The 22,607-nt window shown below is 48.7% G+C and overlaps 2 protein-coding genes across 2 annotated transcripts in view; one reads left to right on the top strand and one right to left on the bottom strand.

Annotated features, from left to right (window-relative positions):
• The window catches only part of CHGA (chromogranin A), a 14,140-nt gene extending 1,066 nt beyond the window's left edge, over window positions 1-13,074 (top strand). The window contains exons 2-8 of the mRNA XM_009280791.1: window positions 221-267; window positions 4,305-4,398; window positions 4,830-4,898; window positions 7,082-7,180; window positions 8,817-9,323; window positions 9,790-10,253; window positions 12,991-13,074. Of these exons, the coding sequence (XP_009279066.1) occupies window positions 221-267; window positions 4,305-4,398; window positions 4,830-4,898; window positions 7,082-7,180; window positions 8,817-9,323; window positions 9,790-10,253; window positions 12,991-13,074 (1,364 nt within the window). The remainder of the gene's footprint in view (window positions 1-220; window positions 268-4,304; window positions 4,399-4,829; window positions 4,899-7,081; window positions 7,181-8,816; window positions 9,324-9,789; window positions 10,254-12,990) is intronic.
• A 2,807-nt stretch (window positions 13,075-15,881) lies between these two features.
• Window positions 15,882-22,607, bottom strand: part of ITPK1 (inositol-tetrakisphosphate 1-kinase) — a 192,402-nt gene continuing 185,676 nt past the window's right edge. The window contains exon 10 of the mRNA XM_009280953.1: window positions 15,882-22,507. Within this exon, the coding sequence (XP_009279228.1) occupies window positions 22,185-22,507 (323 nt within the window). The 3' untranslated portion in view covers window positions 15,882-22,184. The remainder of the gene's footprint in view (window positions 22,508-22,607) is intronic.

Genomic DNA, 22,607 nt, shown 5'->3' on the forward strand with positions numbered 1-22,607 from the left:
CTTCCCTTCCCTTCCCTTCCCTTCCCTTCCCTTCCCTCTCCCCAGGGAAGGCTGAGGGAGGCACAGTGTACATATCCAGCTGCTGCACCCAGGGACCACTTCCACCAGAGCAAGATGCCCCTCTTCTCCACTCCACTTTAGCAGGATAGGATTTCTCTGCTTGTCTCCCAGTGGAGGTGAATAACAAGCTCTCTTTTTTTGCCTTCCCCTCATTTTACAGCCATCTCCCTTCCCGTGACAAACGACATGAATAAAGGGGACACTAAGGTAAGGATGGGCCTGTAGTGGAAGGGGCAAGTGAAGTTGAAAGCTGTGATGTTTAACCTCCACCTAGCTGGCTGGCTTTTGGTTGCCCCTGCTGAAATGCCCTGTAGGAAGTGCCAGGGATTTGCATGAGATCCCTACAGCAGGATCCATCTGCCCTCATTCCCTCCCTTCCAGGGTTTACCCTTTGTGCATCCACTTCTGGGCACCTGGGCAGGAGGGAAGCCCCTCAGGATGTACCAGAGGGACCAAACAAGCTTGTCTGGAGAATGGTGAGGCTGGGGATGGAGGTTGGGTATAACCCTCCACAGTCCTCCTACTTTCAGCTTTTCAAAGCTCCCAACAGGAGGTGACTCAGGGGAGAGTGGGGAGAGATGTGATTCAGGAAAGGGCATCGCTGGAACTGTGTGTGTTTGGGGGGGTGTATACATCTGTGTTTGTATGTGTGTGGTGTGTTACTTAAACATGCGTCTTCCTGAAAAATAGGCAACTGGCTACTCTCAGATTGCTAATCTGTCCTCAGCTACTGCTCAGCCTGTCTGGATGTCTACAAGCAGTGTGGGACTTGGCTGACCTCTCCAGCCTTCTTTTATAGACTTCTGTGCATACATCTGTGTCATACCTCTCATGTTCATAGCTGCACTTCGCAAGCATGTGCACTCCCAACGGGCTTTGGCTCCTTTGGATAGGTGTGTTTGCCTGTGTTGATCTGTGACAGACCTCCCCTTCCTGATATTGTAACACCTATAGTCTTTCAGTGGATCTGATCTCTTAGCTGCCCAGATTAAGATTTCTACAGAATTTTACGTCCAGAAAGGAAACGCCAGCCTTCTCCCCCCTACTTCTTGAACATCTTTGTTTCCTGAAATCTTCTAGCCACATAATGTTTTTCCCCAGGCAGCAGCAGGGGAGGGCACATTCATGTCGCTTTCAGCCACAGGCTCCATTGTACAGTGTCTCTGCTTGTTGTTACCTACAGGTCGAGCGCCATGAGATATGCTTCCCTGTGTCCTGTCAGATGTGCCTGGGCCTGGAGAGCTGTTGCTTTGTTAAGACCTTTAGCCTGCTTAGCCCTTGTTGGGGCTGAGCCATGAGCTGTGAGCCACTGGGTGCCTGCTTCAGGCTGTGTGCTGCTAACTGAGAAAGGGGACTCAGGGCAGGCACTTGCCCCTTCAACTGGCCAAGCCAGAATGGGATGCTCATTGGGCATCTGGTGGGACAATCCATTAATTCCAAAATTTTCCTTGTGAGATCTATTCCCCAATGTGTTGTATGTGTAAAACATGGCGCTTGCCAGCAAGCCACATTTAGCTTTTGCGGAAGCTGGTGCAACTCCATGGGAATGCTTCCACTGAGGAAGGATTTTCTCCCAAGCCTGTACCTCCCTGGGTACTGCACCGACACAGGCTCTAGCTGAGAGCAAAATCAGACCACACCTTTCTTTTGGTTTTTGCTGCAACTGGAAGGAGCCATTAGGGCTTTTCTGCCTTCACCGCCCTCTGAGATACAGCATTTCAGTGAAGGAAGTCCTGGTCTCACAGGACAGACCAGGGCAGGGGTATCATTACATGGGTACAGCAGTGGGCACCGCAGCTCTTCCTACACACCATGCTACTCTAGACGTGTTCTGTGCCACCACCATTTGTGGGTGGCTCAGGGCTGTGAAATGGGTATGCAGTCCTTTCCTGGGTAGCTCATCAGAATTGCCTTACACCAAGGGCTTTCTGTGGGGAGCTGAACACGACCAAAACATTTACAACATCTCTGGTGTTTGCCCACTCTTGTGCTCGAAGGACACTATTTCCCACTTACAAGCACACATTTCAGAAGGGCCTGAGCACAGCCGAGCTCAAAAGTGGTGAAGTCTATCCTTGTAAGGACATGATCCTTTGGAGATTTCTGTGTAGGGACAGCACGAGCAGCTCTTAAGGATCTAGTTACATGCTCACAGTTAAAGGATAGCTATGGCAAAATTCCAGTCCGAGTTTCTGCACTGGATTAATTACATTCATTTGGAAAGGATCTCCTTCATTTCCTGATGCAGGCTGTTATTTCGTGACCTTGTGAAGTCTCACTCTGCAAGACTTGCTTTTACAAAAAGTCAAGGAGAGTGTTGTGGAATGACTGCACTCTTCATTTCATTATGTTACAAAGTTCCTCCACAGAGTTGGCCCTATTTCTGTGGTGACTGATGTGTTTCTTTGTGTCCAGACAAAGACCTTAAATCAGCTCAGAAGTCTTCAAAACGCTTATATAGAGACTTTCATTGGACCAGGTTCTTGTTTCTCATGCTGAGAAAGTCCTTTCTTCTGAAGCTGCATCGAATACAGCTGCAGTAAGTGCCTCCAGAGGTTGGAAAACGTGGGAGCAAAGTATCAGAATCTGGGGTTTGTTCTATTTAATAGTAGAGTGAAGTGACTCAAAGTAATCTAAAATCAATATTAATGGGTTGCTTGTGGTATAGGAGAATGATACTAGGGAAATTTCCCTGCTTTCTTCTTGTTAGTTCTTTCCTGTAACATTTTCAATCCAGCAGGCAATCCCCTCAAACTGTGTAAATAGTTAAGAGTTCAGCATTTTATGGCTGTGATCTGCAAAAGCATAATTCTCTCCTTACACAGGGTGAAAATTTGCCCATTCTGGCTGGTCAATGAATATAGCTGATTGCTTGAATGAGCAACATTGTAGATGACTGGGAATTGCTGACTTGTGTTAATTTCTACTGCAGCCCAAATGCTTTGCTCTCCTGAGAATGGCACCTTGTAAGGGAGGTCAGGACTCTTAGGGCTGCCTGCAGAAATCACCAGAAGAAAGAGGTTGAGTGAGTGAATTTTTTGCCCTCAAGGCTTACTTGTATCCTTTTTTTCAGTTTAGCCTCTTTTTTTCCACAGGCACTTGTGAGCCCTGCATACTTTCTGGGCTGCTTTATAAGTAATCATCCTTTTGAACTAAGCAGCTTGATTCCTGCACTACTAACCGGCACTGGACTGTAGTGAATGCTGCTTTCTCTCCTGTGTGACCATTTGGGTCTACCATGACTGTACAGCAGGGCTCCTGTGGTGTGTCTCAGTGTGGTGAGGGTGCCTTCACCCCTGCCAGAGGTGCCACCTTGGCTTTGCACCCCTGGCTTTCATTCTCCTACCACACATACAGCACTGGGTGATCCCTGTGGGATTAGTGTTGCTGCAGTTGCATGGGTGAAGAGCTAGGCCTGCAGCCTCAGTACAAGCGACAAACTAGATAAATAATGTTTCTCATTTTACACTGAAGAAAAGGGCTGCTGGAAAGGGCAGGCCCAGAGTTCATGCTGTCTGGGAAGCTGCCTCAGGCAGTTGCAAATTCTTTGGAGGAAAGTGTGGGAACTTCCTTGCTTTCAGATGACCTGCCTCCGTGAACAGCTCTTCCTGTCTATAATAGATGGCTTGAACACTCAAGCATGAGGTCAAACACTTCTCCAGAGTGACTTGTCCTTCTCTAGGGCTTGAGAGCAGTATTTCTCATCCATGTTTAAAAGTACAATTTGCCTCACGTCACCCTCCATGCCTGGCTGCAGTCTAACTACAGTGCCCTTCTCAGGGCTTGAATCACTGGCAAGATTTCACGGTCACCTATTGAAGAGCTTGACCACTTGTTGCTCTCTATGACCTCCCACTGAGCCCTTTTATGAGGTGTAGGTTGAGATATATTGACTTAAAAGAGGATGATTTTTAGCTCTCTACGTATATATCCAGATCCCCTTTAATCTCCTGATGCGCCCAACCTCTGGGATGGGCTGGAGTCGTAAGATCCTCAGCTGAAGTGCATATCGTGTTGAAGAAACTCTTTCCATTGCCATGTGTCATTTGCTCACTTCTCAGTTTCGGGAGGTACCTTCTGTTCCTGCGTTAGGTAAAACAGGAACCGAACATTCAGTTCTGGCATGACCAGAAAAGCAAGAGATCTGTGCCATCATCTGCTGTGTTTTAGCCTTGGTAACAAATAGATTTAGGAAAAAAAGACAATAACGCAGTGCTTTAATTTGTATTTTTGTCTCTTTCTAGGTGATGAAGTGCATTGTAGAGGTCATCTCTGATACTTTATCGAAGCCAAACCCCCTGCCGATCAGTGAGGAATGCCTAGAAACACTCAGAGGAGGTACTGGCTCAGATTTAACGCTGGGCATCAGCAAGAGCAGATCTGGCAGAGACACAAGCAGGGGCTGGTCCTGCCCTGACACATGCTCTAGCACCTGACAAGGGGTCCCTGACACACTCACCTTCCTTGTGGTCACCCTACCAGGCTGCACCAGACCCCAGAAGCAGGGACGGAGCCACTGCTTGGCCCAGGCCATGCATCATGCTGGCACCACAGCTGGGGGAGGCACTGGGTGACATGAAGCTGCCCGGTTTTCATGGGACCTTCCTGTCATCTTAACCACATGGTTAAGAGATATGGCAGCAAATCAGGTCAAGGGAGAGAAAAGAGTAAACCAAGAGGGAGGTGGTATTTGGGGTTGTTTTTCATTTCCTGGGCGTGGAGGGAGGTTGTCTTTGACCACCTTCTGTACCAAGTCTCCCCTATTGCAGATGAACGAATCATTTCTATCCTTCGCCACCAAAATTTATTGAAGGAACTTCAGGAAATTGCGGCTCAAGGTACAGTTTCACTACAGTTATTTGGGAAGAGGGGTTTCATCTGTTGTAGCCCCTTGCACAGTTTTGTTGTTTGGGGGTTTTTGTATTTTACATTAATTTGGCATTATATAAATATGCCCTAGAAAATCTAGTTCCAGGACTTCCAGTAGAAACTGGGTGAGTGGGGACAGGAATTTTGCTTATAATAACTCCAGTATGCATCTGATGATTTAAATGACTATCAATGTAACTTGGTGGCAATGCAGAGTATAGGCATTTTGGGGTGGGAGAACCCTAAAAGGAAATACTGTAATTTAATTCAACAAATAACCACCAGCTCCCAAGCTAGAATGAAAGACAAGAAAACCTTCACTGTTTGTGCAGGTGGAGTCTAGCACTAAACCCAGGTGTGGCAGAAGGGAAGCCTCACTGAGCATCGAGCAGGACTTGCACCTAAAAGACCCCAACGAAAGCCCCTAATGGGGATTTTCCTGTTGGCTTCCTTAGGTTGAATGCAAGTTCCTTTGGTTTGGAGAGGTGTGTGCAGCTCACCACTTGTCAATGTGGGAGCAGCAGCAGCACAGAGCTGTACAAAGGGGTGTGCAAGGGGGAAAAGGGCTATTCGCAGGTGCCCAGGTCCCCAGAGCTGGTGTGCAGGTCCCAGGCAAGGCTACTTCAAAGCCAGTGCAGGCCCCTCTGTCCGGGTGGCCTGGTTAAGGCTGCAACAGGGCTCTCCCCGGGCTGCAGGGAGAGCAGTTCCCGACCTTCCCCCCTCCTCCTTAGGGTAACCCAGCTGGCAGTCCTCCCTCGCCAGGGCATCCCTGTGCCCTGCTCCTGTGTGGCACAGCTGTCAGGGATGGCTGGGAGACAGTGTCACCAGACTGCTTTCAGAGCAGGGAAGCCACAGAAAGCAACAGGGAGAAGGGAGAGGGAAAATTCAGGAAGTCAAGATTAGGAGAGAGCCCCATACAGCTCCCAGAGCAATAGTTTGATCACTGCCCAAATCCCAGTGGTGGAGGGGCCAGCCGGGCAGTGACCCCAGACAGGCTCCATGGATGCTGTGATGATCCAGAAGAAAGAAACCTGGGCCTCTTCAGTGCACTGGGATGCCGCTGCCCAGGCACACCAGGGTTGTGAGGGGGAGCGCTCAGCTATCAGACAGGCTGTGCCATACAGCATGGAGTCCACGTGAAGGGACTTGTTTCACAGAGGTGCATCTTGCTCCCCTCTTTCCTTGGCTTGAGCCCATCACACCATTTTGTCTTGTAGTAATATGAGCTCTAATCTACAAATCACAGTGACTGGGGATGGGAGAGTCATGTAGCCCAAGTGAAAAGTGAAGGTGTTTATCTTGGTCTCCTCTGTGCTGGCTGGAGCTGGTCCTGCTCAGGCTGGAGAGACCACATCATCCAGCTCTGCCCTATGTAGGGCTAGAGAGCACTGGGCTGGCAGTGTCGGTCCTTGCCTTTGCATTAAGGCATAGAAGCAGGGCGTGAACTGGGTTAGACAGGGCTTGCTTGGCTTGCAGTTCCCGTGGGATGGGGCTGCCTGGGGAGCACTGGTTGCCAGGACAGCTGCGCTCTGACCTCCAGCGCATGCTGCCTTCAGACAACTTTTTCTCCAGGCTGTTGCTTTTGTTGAGCTGGCTCCATAATCCCAGAGGCTAAGGTGTGGGGCCTTGGGGCCCTGGACCATCCTCGGAGCAGGAATGAATGCTGCTCCTCCCTCCTGGGGAGTGGTGGGAAGGCAGCGCCCGGGGAGAGAGGCCCCCACGACCAGGCAGGAGGGCACAGGGGCTTTCAGTGCTCACCTCAACAGAGGTACGTGGGCAGCATCTGGAAGGAGGCAATTTTTATCCTTCAATACTCTGATGCTTAAGTCTTTTGTTGGCCTCAACGTGCTGCAATTCAGCATCTCTTATTCCCTAGCTCTCCATCAATATTAGTTTTCCTAGCAACCCTGCTTCTCTGTTTGTTTAGAGACCTTTTTCTTTGTGCAGATGATGTTTTTGATGGCGGCTTTGTTACTGCAGTTGATTCACATATCCTCCAGTCTCACTTCTCCTTGCAGCTCCCTTTGGCAGATTTGTCCATTGTAGAAAACATGCATATAATTATAAAGGGCAGAGAACTACTTTCCTACTTCTACTTTCTGAAACACAGGAGGGGCTGTTGTCTTTCCCTACTTTTTGTTACTTGATGCAGGTGCCAATGAGCGAACTCAGCAGCAGAAGAAAAACAGTGGCTTCGAAGATGAACTTTCCGAAGTCCTTGAAAGTCAGAACGACAAGAACAAGCAGAGAGGTCAGTGTCAGCCTCTCCCCCCAGGAAATCCAGGTCAGGCTGTAAACAAGGATGTTCTTTCTAACAGCCTTGATATGTCCATCTGCTTCTCATTTAGGGATCTTCTTTGATGCTGCCGCTGACACACACAAGCACCCGGTGTTTGCTTTGTTCTTATTTACCAGCTTAAACAACATGTAATTTCTGAGCTATAATAACTGGTGATGGTCAAGTTACCAAACTGATACTGATCTTTTCCACCCTGCTGCCAACACCATCACTCACTCCTAATGCTTAAAATGAGTCACAGCCAGGGAAATCCCGTACTGAAAAACTCAGTGATACAGGCAGGAGCGATCCGGGTCTGCTCCTGCCGCCCTTGTTTCCAGGCATCCAAGTTATTAGGTTATGGGTCTCTGAAGAGAAAATTGAACTTGGGATACACACAGTGCACACACCCACACAAAACATCTGCATCTTGGAAAGACCATGTTCAGCTGGGATTTTCCCTTGTCACTAGGTTTCTATGGCCTGGCTAGAGGGTCTAGTGGAAAGGAGGGTTTGGCCCCTTCCCTTTTCCACATCAGGAAGAGACGATGCCAATGTGGGGTGAGATGATTTCTCGTCCAGCAGCAGCACTCCCGCAGAGGGTCTCGAGCAGGCTCTGGGACGTGTGGCTGAGCCACAGCAGTGCAGCGATGCTGTGACATCGCCCAAAGCTGCCCAAAGCGATGAGGAGTGATACCGCTGGGGGCTGCTGCTGCAGCCAGCACGGCCAAAAGCCAACAGAGAGGATTGGTGGTGCTGGGTCTCCCTCCCACCAGGGCAGACCTGAACCTCTTGCTCCAGCAGTGTGGAGACTGTATGAGGATGAAGCGTGGCATGTTGGGCTGTCCAGGCCCTCAGGTAGCCCAGTGACACCAGCGCGGTGTCACTGGTGGTCACCAGCCCTGTGTGACTGGCTCTCTGCAACCCCTCACCACCCCAGCACACTCCTCAGCCCTGCTTGGGGCTGCGCTCGCCTTTCCATACCTGTCTGGCTCTACCCACTGCTCTTTACCCCTCCCATCGTTGCTTTTGCAAAGTAATTTCTATGGCTAATTATGTTAAAAGAAGCCAGTCTCTGACATTAGCAAGAACAAATACCCAGCCCACATTAAGCTCCTGCTGAGTAGCTGCTTTGCAGAAGCAGAGCCAGCCCCCCCCTCCCTCCGGCTCGCCTGCCAACAGCGCTGGCTCCCTCTTCAACCTGGTGGGAGAAATAAGGATGCGATGTTAGCGCAGCACTCAGAGCAGGGAGAGCTGTGCAAGTGCCATATTACAATCCTAAATCATTTCATTTTACATGCAATCTGGTTTCATGCGGGGCAAGTTTGTTGCTGGCATCTCAAGAGATGGTGATGAGGACCGTGCCGCAGCAAAGCACTTCAGCATATGTTTAACTTCAGCCTTGCGAGTCTCTCCAGGAGACCAGGCACCAGTGAGAGCACCGGCTTGCTTGAATACAAGCATATGTTGAAGTGACTTGTGAAAGGATCCATGGGCTGGTTAAGCAGATTGCTGAGCGGGGCTGAAGCTCCCTAAGAAACGCACGGGCTTTGCTGGTTGTGAAATGAGCTCTCAGGAGAGGTGTTGCTTCTTGCTCCCCCCTCTGCAGATGTGGCAGGGGAGCGCCCTGAAGATGAGCAGCCCACGGGGTCCCTGGCTGAACCGGCAGCACAAAAAACCCAGCAAAATGAAGATTCAAGAGAGGAGGGAAAAAACAGACTGGAGGAGAGGGAGTACAGGCCACAGGATGCCAACCCTGGTGAGAAAGAGGATCGGGAGGAAGCAGAGAGCAACGAGATCAGCAACACAGAGGATGCCCAGCAAGACGAAGCTTTGGACAACCACATCAGCAAAGACTTCAGCGAGGATGAGCAGCAGCAGCGAGGGGATGAAGAGGAACAGCCCAGAGGCCCCAGGGACAGCCTGGAGCTTGAGGATGAGGGAGAGCAGCCATCCAGGCAGGGCCAGGAGCAGAGCAAGGAGGTGGCAGGGGAACGTGTGGAGCGGGAGGATGATGGAGGAGACGATGCTGCAGAGGAGGACCCTACCGAAGCAGAGAGGTCAATTGATTTGGCTGAGGAGGATGAGGAGGCGGAGGAGATGCAGGGAGACGACAGTACGTATCCCAGACGACTGCACTGATACCTACCCAGGGTGAGCTGAGAGCACTGAGACAGATGGATAAGAGGCTTTAAAGCCTAAAAATTCAGGCAGGTGCTTACTGGGTTTACAGAAATACCCCTGCCGACAGCCACCCAGATCCCCCCCACAAGCACCTGACCACATGGACCCACGCACAGCGGGTAACGCAGGCCTGGGAGCTGCCTCGCCGCCTGCTGCTCAGTTTTCATAGCACCTGGGGACAACTAATTTCTTTTTCTTGAATGTCCTACATGGTTTTTGACTGCTACCTCCAAGCCCTGTTACTGACATGGTGATGTGAGAGCAGGTATTTCCAGAATCCTGGGAAAATGGGCCTAAGTCAGGAAACCCATCTCGCATCACCCCTGAAGGCTTGGTTCAAAGGTGGAGCGTAACCAGGTTAACACTTGTGCTTACTGTTGTGTTTAATGCTCTTTCAGATAACGATGATGCTCTGGGATTTGGCAAAGACCGGCAGAGCTCTGAGGAGGAAGAGGAGGAAGAGCAGCCCCGGGCACTGAGAGGACGAAGGCATCGCCTGGAGGATGAGGGGATGCAGGGGGAGGAGGACACCTTCCAGCCCAGGGATGCCAAAAGTGAGGAGATGGAGGAGGAATCCTCCAGGGAGTGGGAAGACTCCAAGAGGTGGAACAAAATGGATGAGCTGGCCAAGCAGCTGACATCAAAGAAGCGCATGGAGGAAAATGATAGTGGGGAAGACGCAGACAGGTCCATGAAAATGGCATTTAGGTCCCGCAAGTATGACTTCAGTAGTCCAGAGGAAGATGTGAGAAGGTCATGGAAGCATCACTCGAAGAAGGACAGCAGTGAAGGAGGCTTCCCGCTTGCTCCCATGCCCGAAGAAAAGAAGGATGAGGAAGGCAGTGCTAACAGGAGAACGGAGGTTGGTGTACATTGGCTTAAGAATAAATCCTGCCTGGTTATTACTTGGGAATCCAAACTATGCTTGGAGATGTGGATGGTACCTTGGTGTTACGCTGCCAGCATCGGCTCTCTGTGACGTTAAGGAGATGCTTGGTGACCTTTTAGTCATTCAGCCCTAGGTATTACTGAGATTTGCACCTGGCTGTGCCTTTGGTTTTTATCCTTGTTTTAGTGACTAGTGCAAAAACATGCCCTGCCCCAGATAGTCTTAAAAATGTGACAGGACTTTTGCGCTGGCCTGTGCTGGAGATGGTGACCAGAGCTATATCTGGAGCCTGGGGGTGGGTCTTGTGTCCCAAGTCAAAGGGAATGCTTTCCCTGGCTCAGGGACAGAGTCAGTAGTGTCAGACCTCCTACAGAGGTAAACCAGGGGCACGGCCATGGTGAGAGAGCTGGGGCGTTGGAGTGGAAATGGTTGATAGATATGGGAATACATCTGAGCCAGGCTTCCAAAGTCAGAGACCTCCTTCCCTGGTATCTCGCGTGATGCTATGTAGTAGCTCAGCACCTCCCCAGCAGCCAGGAGTGACGGTTTCTCCGTTGTGCTGAGGCCCAGCTCCAGGCACGGATGTTTATTTGGGATAGTGCAGGGGACTGGACAGCGGGGCTGGGCATGGGCTCTGCGGGTGTTTGCTCTGGGACAAGGCATGATCAGGTGCCTGGGAGCAGACTTGGGGCAGCAGGTGAGCGAAGCCAGTTTGCTGCAGCTCTCTTGCCTCCAAAACACCCCTCTTGCCTTAGTTATGCACCAAAACATTGCCCAAAGGTCGCCCATCAGCATCCCCCACTGAGAGGGCACCTACAGTCGTGTTGGTTCAAAGCAAAGCCAAGCGTCTCAGCTCCGAGCAGGGATGCAGTGGGTGCCTGCCAAGGAGGTGGACACCTGCCCCATCTGCCTCCTCACCACCATCTGCTCACGTCCCAGGTCTCTCCCCCAAGAAGGCTGTTCTCCACCTGCCCCTGCCAGTGGCTCTGGGATGCACCTTGTCTGCAAGGTGGTGGGCTCAGCCTCCAAACGGGGACTGGGAAAGAGGTTGCCGAGACTGCAAAACTGCTATGTTTACAGTCACAACAAAGCTTTTTGGTTTTTTTTTTTTTAAACTAGATCAGGGCCTCTGGGAGCCAGTGAGGAGGCATCAGACCAGGCACCCGGCAGTGAGGGAAGGGAAGGCACAGGCTCCAGCTTTGCCAGAGCAGCTGCCATCCTGTCCCCTCTCCTTACTTGGCCACGTGGCTTGGCCAGTGAGGCCAGCGTGGGCATAGCAGGGGGCTGAGTGCTGCTCCCTGCGCTCGCCGGGGCTCAGCCTGCAGGGCCGGGCAGGAGCGAGCCAGGGCACATGGGCACAGCATGAGGTGGTGGTTGGGTCTGACCTCTCCTCTCTTTGGATGCTGCGGAGGATCTCAGCACAGTGCTATTTTCTCACTTTCTGGGGGCTCCAGTTGCAGCCAAAGCTCTCCTCCAGCAAGGTGAACCTCAGCTGCCTGCTCCCTGACCCGCTTCAAACAAAACACACTGGAACAGCCGCTTGGGCTCAGGCCAGGTCCCCTGGGTGCTGGCGGGCACCCCGAGCTGCTGTCACACTGCTGTAGCTGGAGCCTTCCCAGGGGCTGAGTCAAGGGCCCTGCGGAGGGGCAGGGTGACTTTTTCCCTGTTCAGGAAAATAGCTCAGGGGTGTGAAAAATGACTTTTTTTAACATAATTTTTTTCACACCAGCCACATACAGTGCAGGCCAGTAGCTCAGCATCGGCCTGTGCTTGGCAGCTGCTGCAGGCAGCAGCAAGGCTCTGCTCCCTCTGCACAGGAGAGGGGCCATCACCTCAGCTCTGCCGACAGGAAAAGGCACTTTTAGCATCAACAGCCCCAAGTTTGCTCCTGCGGAGCCTGCTGCTGCGCTGGTTGAGCGCGTGGTATGCAGTGAGTCCCAGGTGATGGCAGCTGTGAGGGACAGGCAGGGCTGGGGCTGGCAGTGAGACAGGGCCAGTTGTGTATGACCGGAGTTCAGGCAAAGCCACGCAGTTAAGAATTTGAGTACCTGTGCTAAATAAAATAGCTTCAGGTGACGGCATAGATACACAAGAGCCGCTGTAGAAAGGCCACCAAGCGATGGGCAGCTTAGGCCTTTAAACTGATGGCTTCCTCAGTCACTATTTTCCCAAATGGAAAAGCCTCTTCCGGTACCAGAGGTGCATGCGGACACCCAGCGCAGCGAGGGGAGAGGGGACACTGCCATCCCTTCCATGAGCAGGGCACATGCTGCACTTGCCGCAGGTGGCAGGCAACCATGCCTGTCCCGGTTTGACACCACTGCCTCAACGCAGGCGCCCAGTACCATTTGGCAGTGCCCGCCCCAGCCCTGGCTCCCCAGCAGCCATCTCCCTCCAGCCCCATGCTCTGGAGGGAGAGACCAGTCAGGGGCTGCCCTGCCCGGCAGCGGGGCTGGGGAAGGACGGTGGCTGCATGTCTTGTCCCCATCACCAGCTGCAGCGATTTAACTTTAGGACAGGACTAATTAGTGCTGCGCACAGGCATCTGTCCAGAGGGTCAAATGCAGGAGTGGGCTGAGGGGATGTGGCAAGACGTGGCTGTGCTTGTGCCACCACTGGCAGCTAGCCCCAGGCAAGGCTTTCCATAGCCCTGGGGGGCGAGGGCTGCGCACCCACAGCTGCTGACACGTGTCCCGGGCTTTCGTTGCAGGACCAGGAGCTGGAGAGCCTGGCCGCCATCGAGGCCGAGCTGGAGCGCGTTGCCCACAAGCTGCACGAGCTGAGGCGAGGCTGAGGGCCCCAGCGCTCCCCACGCAGGTGAAAGCCACCGCCGCCGCCCTCCTCCCTCTCCACTGCATTTTCATTTCCTGATTTAAAAGCAATTAAGCCGGAGCAGAAGCACCGTGCCTAGGAAACCAACCTCGCTAGCGCCCAGGCCTGCCTCCCTCGCCATAGTGTTGTGCCTATCGCCGCTTATTCACCTCATGCTCCCCTGTCCACACGGATGTCCACCTGCCCTGCTGGGCACTGGTGGGCGCGAAGCGCAACCTACACGTCTATTTTCTGTCCAGGTGGGGTTTTTTTCCCTCTTTTTTTTAAAAGACAAGACCGCTTTCTAGAAAGTTCTCCTTCCACCGGTAGTTTCACTGGGTAAAAAACTGCAATAACTTGTTATCTTTTGATTAAAAGCTGAGAACTCTGACTGTAATATATTCTATATAAAAAAATTATCTAAGGAAAAATAAAACTGCAGTGGGTTCCTTCCTTCGTTTTGGCAGCTTCAGTCTCGGTCGTCAGCACACTGCAGGGCTTCTACGGTCCTGGCAGAGAAGGAGGGGGAATGGAGGCCTCCCCTCACCACAGACACACTGTGGTGGCGTTTCCCTCCTTACCCAGGCTCCAACAGTGCTGCCCGCTGAGACCCAGCATCGAGGACACCGCCCTGAGGTCCCGAGCACTGCGGGGCTCTCCCTGTCCGCCCAGGGCCTGGCAATGCCGTACAGCCCAGCCCCGGCGCTGGGTGTCCCAGGTGCTTCAGTGAGATGTGGGTCACACCCATAGTTCATTGATGAACATGGGGTTGACCAGAGAGAAAACAGTTTAGAAGTTTAAACACTAGGGCAATACTTGACCAAGTCAAGCTATTTGGACAACGCACGAGTGGGTTAGGGAAAAAAAAGTAACAAATAGGCTAGTCATAAGGAAAACTACTGCTCTATGTTCCCCCAGAGGTGAAGGCCGGTCCTGAGGGGACGCCCCTCCTGTGCGTTGGCTTGCAGGAGCCGTGGTGGCCTGCTGGCACAGCGCTAACAGGCAGAACCTTCCCCATCCTTTGGGCTTCAGGCCACACGCTGAAGGACCGGGTGGTGCCTGGGCTGAGGAAGCTTGCCCCAAAAGTCTCTGAACACTGATCATAAGATTTTAGACTTTCTATGTGTATCGGCAGGAGAGGAAAAGAGCATCCCACTGCCAGGGCTGTATCTCACCCCTCAGTTTGAAGCTCAGCTGTCTCCCATCACCTGCAGCCCACGGAACAGCTGAGATGCTCAGGGAACAGCTGCCAGGCTTTGAACTCGACATCTTCCTTTATTCTGCTAAAAACATCAGTGCTGTTGGCCCATAGAGTGAATTGCACTGGAGGTGAGCGCGTGGGGTCCCCTCAGTGCAGGAGGCGCTGGGTGTCCAGACCTGTCCTCCACCCACCAGGTGAGCTTCCCCAGGGAGGGCTGGAGGAGCTGCTGAGTGGGCAGTGCCCCTCGCCCCCAGCCCTGGGCAGCCACACAGCGGCAGGAGGCGGCGGCGGCGAGGCCGAGGCATGGCCCGAAAGGTGCCTCGGCACAGGGCGCAAGCCAGCACAAGGCACAGGGCGAGAGCCTGGCTGGGCAAAGTGCACCGGAGCGAGGTGCGAGTCTCTCAACCCCATCCTGAGGAGATCGCACTCTCATTAACCTCAGGGAAATGCACGTAGGAACAGAAGTGTAACCAAAGCTGTTCCACAGAAACAGTACTGAAACGTCAGTTATTAGGAAGTTAATCCAGCTGTAAAAGTCACATTTTACATACTGATCTTCATTTAAATCTGAATGTTGTATTTAGTTTCTCCTTTTTTTTTTTTGTGGCAGAGTCTCTGCCGGTAGCATCACCCATACAACCCCTTGCAAACTCAGGTCTACATGTCACAATAAATTCACAGAAACCCTCAGCCACCCATCCCACCCCCGCCAAAACAAAAAAAACCCCAAACCAAAAAACCAACCCCAAACCCAAGAAACCAAACAACCCACCATAGAAACGCAGCCATCTCCAAAGGAGTTAAACAAGTTTTTCCACAAAGGATGGCAGCAGCAGACAGAACTTATCTATTGCTGCTGCAAAATCAACAAGAGGAAAAATAATGTTACTTGATGGAGCTACTGTAAATACTGTCTTAATTGGATAGTCAAGTAATCACAAACATTTGGGACCCAAGGACTTTCTTCAAAGGGAAAGACAGAGTTCAAGGCCTGAGCACTGGGCCTGGGAGGGTGCCTCACCAGCTGGTAAATGCTGGCCCTCCGACCGGCTGTACCTCTGCTCTATGGCGTCTCTCAACTCACCACTGCAGGGCTTGGCCTTGGGGCTGACACCAAGCACCGATCCCCAGGCAGTGTTTACATAAGCGCCCTTGCCGAGAGTGCTTGTTGCTTAGCAAAATCTAATGCTGCTGGGCGAGATACCTATTTTTCCTGCACTAGCCAAAACTGGGTCCTGATTAAAAATCTTGCTAGGTTTTGAGAAATCAAGAATTCCCTATCCAGGATGATGAAGGAAGAATCAGCCCAGAAGCCTACACCTACACTAGGAATAAATGCTTAGGTACAGCAGTAGCCTAAATCCCAGTGATGTTTAGCTGTGTTATATAGTAAGATAAAAATAGCCGACTTCCCACTAGTGTTAGAAGAGCAATCAAACCAAATCTTGCTGGTACAAGAAGGTCCAAAGTACTGCGCACAACTGCACTGGGGAAGAATGCGAAAACCAAATTCTCACGGAAACGGGCTTCCCCAATGAGCTGCTCACCTCACTGCCCTATCCGCTCATAAAGAGAAAGCAAAGTAGAACTTGTTATAAGGCATTTATTTTCATTACGTGTTGGAAAGGGACAATTCTGTCTTCAAAACAACTACAGAGATAATGCCACAATACCTACTGCATATTGCTTTACTGTTGAAACCAAAACATTGTCCAAGACAGGTACTTGGCAAATGAAAAGAAAATGAATATATTACCATTGAAATCAATGCTGTTAGATGAAAGCACCATCTTCATTGTCAGATCTGATCAGTCATGCAATTGAAGACACCAAATAGCAAGTATTTTTGGTTTTTACAGTAAGCCATGATCTTTTATGGGTTTATATAGTTCTATACAAATTTAAGTACAAAATGGGAATTATGTTTCAGAAATCATAGTGAACCGGGCTGAAGCAAATCACAAGACACACTTGTTAACTCTGTACAGCTGGATTTGAACACAGATATCGATGAACTTGTGAAACCTGGCACACACACAAAATGGTCCCCAAGGTTCAGCCATGCTTAGGCGGGGAGCAATGCTGGAGAGTGAAGGAGAATATACAACACTATTCACACCCAGAGGGCCAGTTTTCTCACAATTGTTGGGATCCCAAGGAATTGTCACTCCATTTTAAGAACGACTGCATTTTAGTATGTGGTTCTCACAAGGGTATACACAAGCTGTATCAAATACTGAATCAGAAATAAATAATAAAAGATACATCTAATACATCTTTTATTTTTAATATTTTTTTTACAGCACTGACTTTACAAGAGGATAAGCAACTCATTTTTAGGGGCTGCTAACATCTGAAACAAAGAAGTCACTATTTTATACTCAACATATACTCAACCTTTTAATAACTTTATATATGTATATATGACTTTTCACACAAAAAAATGTTAAAATAATTTATATCTAAAAACTACTGTGTAAAGAACGAAGGAGGAAGTAAAATGTGGGTTTCCTTAAAAAGGCTGGAAGAGGAAGACCTGATTTTAATGAACTCCATTTGCTGTTTCAGCTATTTCTGGAGTTTTAAGAGATTTCCAGGCCATCAACAAAAACTTCCCAACACATCGGGAGGCCTCTGCAAACTCATGGCACGCTGGGCAAGGTCACCTGCTAATGAGCTCATGTGGCCCACAGGCATCTGCTAGCGTCAGCCCTGGTGGATTCAGGGTAAGAAAGGTGGAGAGAAAGAAAACATCTCCCCAGATTGCTATTAAAAAACACAGTGAAATTCTGGACCACTGGTATCACAATGTCCACTGGCCAGGATTTTACTCCCAAGCCTTACCTCTCCTCGCCCTCCTTCTGCATCGCAGATACAGGACGTTTTCTTACAGTGGATTTTTTTATTTCCACAGGAAAACTGCCCCAGCAGCAGAGGTGGACCAAACCCCAACAGCCACCTGCACGCACACAGTGAGAACGATTCCCTTTGCCTGCTACAGATGCTACTGTGCTTGTGTTGCTGAGGAATCGCTCCAATATCTCCATTTACACCTGGATCCTCTCAAACTTCAACCATTTTTAATAATTTTTCTGGCCACGTAAACATGACAGAATCCATGGAGGATCTGAAACCCATCTGGTCAAAAGCTCAAGTGTTGATGGCCTGGATCCACACAGAGTGATCAGGGAAAGGAAAGGTAGTGAAGATGTGGAAAGTACTTTTCCGGAGGTTACATTCCTCTGAAATAGATATTAAAGCAATATTACAAACAGAATCAGCAATGTGATCTGCAACGGTGTGTCCATTTACCTATGAAAGCGAGAGGAGATTATATTAAAGGAAATATTTTAATCTACACAAAGCATTTTCACATGCTCCTAATTACAAAACACACAGTTGCAACACCATAAAGTAATTGTATACTGAATACAGAAATCAATACATCTCTTACTAAAAAGGAGAGAGGAAAAGAAAATTAGCAGGGTACTGCAAGTGAACTCCTGCAAGTGTGCACATGGGGAGACTGCTACAAACTCAAAACAGACTATTCCCTAAAAAAACAAAATCCAAGATTTTCTGCACAGCTGTGGAAGGCAAGGCTGCACGCTAGTGTGAAAAAGCCTGACTCACTTGTCACTGCTGCCACGCAAAGACTTTGGGAAACCAGTGTTAGTCTAAGAACTGGCTATTTTTTTATTGGAAAGAAGCAGCAACAACAGAAGCATTTTTCCTTTGTTTCACTCTTTTTTTGCCAGCCAATTCAAACACCTCTGGCCCCACTTATTCTGTTGTCTTTGGAACCGTATCCTGCCTCTGTTATCTACCCACTACTCCACCTGGTTGTTCCCTGGCTGGATACAGCCCGCAGTTCATCTGGAGAACTTGAGGCTTTATCTTGAGCAATCCTCATTACCTCATGAAGCCTCAAGGTCGAGTTCTTAATTTGTACTCATCTGTAATGAAAACAAATTAAACTGGTGGTTTCCCATCCGAGCAACCTGCTGCAGACCTCCCCTGCACAAACATTCCCACGTTGAGGATGGAGATCTTTAAACTGCTTTATCATTCTAACCATCTGAATAGTATTAATAAAAATAGTGCATCCTATCTACCGACCAGCCCGGTCAATCAGCTCCTACAGCACAAAGGTTGAATAGCCAGACATGTGGTTAACCAAGGGCAAAACAGCATCGGCCCAGTGGTAGTTCTGCGTTACAGAAACCACAAGTGTCAGCACCGATGCTCATAGTTAGGCTGCTTTTCTGCAGTTGGTTTTCACGTAACGATCAGGATGTTCTGGTACAGTCACTACAAACCCAAGCATAACGCGGCAAAGTCACCTGGGGGCGGGAAGGATGGTGATGGCTTTACATCGCAGGCAGTAATAACACCACTCAAGTTCTCTTCAACAGGGAAAAATCTTCACCTACTGATGCCGACTACCTAATTACAGTGGAAACCAGAGTCCCATCTCCTCCATCACGCTGACACAAAACCTGGAGAAATTCCAGCCAAGCTAATGGTGTTCTTGTGGATTTCTAACAGTGAAGCAGAACAGAAATAGATCCCTAAGCAGCTAACTGGTGACCATGTAATTTTAATATAATTGCTCCCATCAACACAGCAATAATAGCTATGCCTCCGAAAACACAGCAGAACCTTTTCTAACCCGCAATAACAGAATTCAAACAGACGTTATGAAAATCTCCCTCAGATTGTCTGCAATTTTAAGAGCAAGGGCATTCTGGTATGGCCTAATATTACTAGACTCCTCTACCTTTACAAAAAAAGACTACAGAATATTAACTAACTTACTGTGAAGCTTATATTAAATCAAAACTATCCTGAACTTACCAGATGAGGCAGTAATTCAGAAAAGCACTTTAGCACAGGCTTAATAACATAGACATGCTTGAATGTTTTGCAATAACGTAACTGTATGTCTGGATACTTGGTAATGTACAGTTTTGGCTTTTAAAAGTTGGTCTCCCAATTTGCCCCTGTGATTTAGCAACATTCTAGTACACGAGCCATAACAATAATTTCTGCAAGGAAATATAGTAGTACAGCAATTGCATGGTAATTTATGTGAAAACTCTATTGTAATGCCACATCACAACAGGTACCTGCGTATCTGCACCTAGTAAATTAAAGTGATACCGATACATTTGATAAATAAAAAATAAATTACAGACTATGGGAAAAATGTCACCGATCACACCAATGACCTAAACTTGTTTTCTAGTTACTGCCAAGGTCTGAAGTAGTATTTAAATATAGTATTTCTGCAAGCCTTCAGAGAATTACAAAATAAACTTCTAACAATCATTTGTAAACAAGTTTAAAATGCACAATTATATTTCAGTAGTTTATTTTGGAGAAATAAAGCAGTGCAAAATAGGCCAACCAAAATTCAGAAGGCAGCCAGGAAAATAAAATTCTTATTTGATGTTCTAACTAGGAAACAGCATACAGACATTTCCATTAGATCCAACACTCAGATTCATGTAAACATACTTAGTTTGAAAGGTCTTGAGTTACTAACCCAGTTTTGACATCATTGCTTCTTCCCCACCACCCAATAAAAAAACCAAAAACCAAAAAAAACCCAAGCCATTGTAATAAAGGGAGCAAAAGGCAAGTCTACAAACACTCCACCAGCTGGTTACAAGAAAGTACCATACAAAAATATGCACTGGCAAGTTCCTTCCTGAGGGTATCTTTTGTTACACATGTAACATAAAAACACTTTTTATTTTAAACAAGCAAAAAGAAACCCCAAACTGTAGATGTCAATTTTATTTCAGTCATGGCTTTACGAAAGGTTTGGTCTATCATGAATACTTTTACAAACCCTTACCTATGTACATCTGACTCACTCACACCACGACCACCCGAGACCTGCGAGCTGCAGACAACGTGGGATCCAGCAGCCTGAAAGCATACAAGGGTTGTGAAGCATGCCCAGCTCAGAACTGATCTGCAATGCTCGAGGAAGTTGGCTGCATTTATGTGCGCCCTGGAACTGACAGATACCACACTCGTAAGGTCCTTCCAGTCCCTACAGAACTATCTTAAAGTTAGTAATCCCTCTAGAGGTGGAATAATCTTCTCTTGTGTAAATCATCCTCGAAAATCTGATCCTGGCTACAGGAAATTCCCAAGAATGGCATTTTGGGAACAAACCCAATCTCTCCTAAGGAAAAACCATTGTTTACACAAAAGAATTGCTACACAAGGCTCTTCAAAACTTTTTCCCCTCCAGGACTGGTACCATCAGGTAGGGCGGTGACATCTTTTACACAGTTTACTCCTCTCTCCATGGTCTACCTGGGCTTTAAGGTCTAGATCCTTTCCTTTTGAGTAGATACCTAACACATGATACTAACCAAACTGGTATTAAATGCTGCAGTGATGGATGCTTTACGAATACCTGCTATAGAAAGACAGAAATTCCCTTATCTGCAAGCTAGGAGCTTAACTAAGGAAATTTTCTTAACGCCACCCCTCTTAAACATATTTTAGGGCTTATATGGGGAAGGGAAGGCCACTCTGTCTACCAAAATAGTGCCTCCATTCTCAGCACTGACAGACTTGGGTATTTCCAGTTTAGTGTTCAGAATTGGCAAAAGTTGCAGGAATTCTCAACAGCAGAAGATGCTGCCGTGCTAGAAGATGCAATAGAGAGTGAATGCTAGGTTTACTGTGTATCTCAAGAAATACAAATTGGCTGTGCTATAGTTTACAAATAGTATAAAGCACTATTGTAAATTACCACACAGCCTCATCTGGCAGCCTGCAACAAAATAATGTGGTCTCTAAGCTAGAGCTGTTGTGTACTTTTACCTCGTACAAAGGTACACAATTCTGCTTATATTTAACTAGCAAAAGAAAAAAAAAACGCACAGCAGCATGGATCTGTGGAAGGTAGCAACTGTGTTACCCCTCAGGATCCATAGATCAGGTGTACTGCTCCAAGGAAAATGCGCGGCTCTGATTGCCAGCCTTTTTGCGGAGCTGTCCCAGAGTCCTCACAAGTGCAATGGAGGGAGAATTAAATTCTCTGCTAAGAGATGAGCTACTTCCATTAACTATTCTAGGATTTCACCACTAGCAGACGATTGAAAGGATGACATTTAATCTACTAAATCACGCAACCTAGCTATCGGCACCCTGTCTGGATCAAACGTGTCGCTGCTGCAAGCGTGGTTAGAAGCTGCTTTTGACTGAAGCAATGAGGCCCGGGGGAAGAACTGCAAAGCTGGAACCGGGCTGGTCACCTCGGTTCTGCACCCTGAACAACCACTCTCCTCTGTCCCACTCAAAGTGCCGCAGCTCACAGCAAGCTACCTGCCAACGTCTTGACTGGTCAATGTTTCAAGAGATTTGGTTTAGCGATACTGAAGTTGTCTTAGCTTTCTTTTGCAATGGCCTACCCGGAAAAAGGGAACAGGGAATATTTTAGGCAAAAATCTCTAGCACTGTTACATTCATATACTCCATTTCAACATTATTATCTTCTTGATACCATGAGGTCCGATTTTAAAATGCTGGTCACCAGTGATTACAAAAACAATAGAAATGACAGAGCAACCCTCCCACAATGAAAGGACTAGTGTTAAAACCCACGTGTGTGTAAACTCACTACAGATTTGCAACTGGAATCTGACGAAATGGATCTGAATCACTTTCTCGCCCTCCCCCTGTCAGTCCATTTCATCAGCAAATCAGGTTAAATCAAATGAAAGGTTTTTTTATTTTGCTTTTTTGTGTTGTGTTTTGTGTTGTTTTTTTTTCATTTTTCATAATTGTACTGTTACAGCCTGATCTGGTTCTGGGACCACAATTTGTATCCCTGTGGCTTTTTCTCAGTCCATGGCATTGGCAAGTTATTGAGAAGAAGCTTTTGTTGCCAACGTAGCGACGCAGTGCTGCTGGAAGCTGGGGGACACTGCCGAGTTGCAGCCTAGTCTCTGGTGTTGCAGTTTTACTGAGCTGTTGGTCTCGCTTTCCACAATCCAGGAGGAGTCTTTTCCCATGACGCTGAGACAGCCTGTGCTAGCGCAGCATATCCGCTCGTCCATGATCCCGCTGGTCTGCTCTGCCAGGAGCTTGCTCCGGTTTAACTGGGTCACCTCAGGTGCCTGACCCTGCAGGACAGCAGCTATGTGGTTCAGGAGATCTGTGAAAAATTCGGAAACACCCTCATAACCTGAAAAGACGAAAAATGAAGGGGAGAAAAAAAGGCAATTAAGTAATTTCCGTAAGTTCTTTGAAAGGCTTCTTCTACCAGTTTATTTCTTGGGCTGTCC

The sequence above is a fragment of the Aptenodytes forsteri genome, unplaced genomic scaffold, assembly GCF_000699145.1.
Source record: "Aptenodytes forsteri isolate BGI_AS27 unplaced genomic scaffold, ASM69914v1 Scaffold193, whole genome shotgun sequence".
In the NCBI taxonomy this organism is placed as follows: domain Eukaryota; kingdom Metazoa; phylum Chordata; class Aves; order Sphenisciformes; family Spheniscidae; genus Aptenodytes; species Aptenodytes forsteri.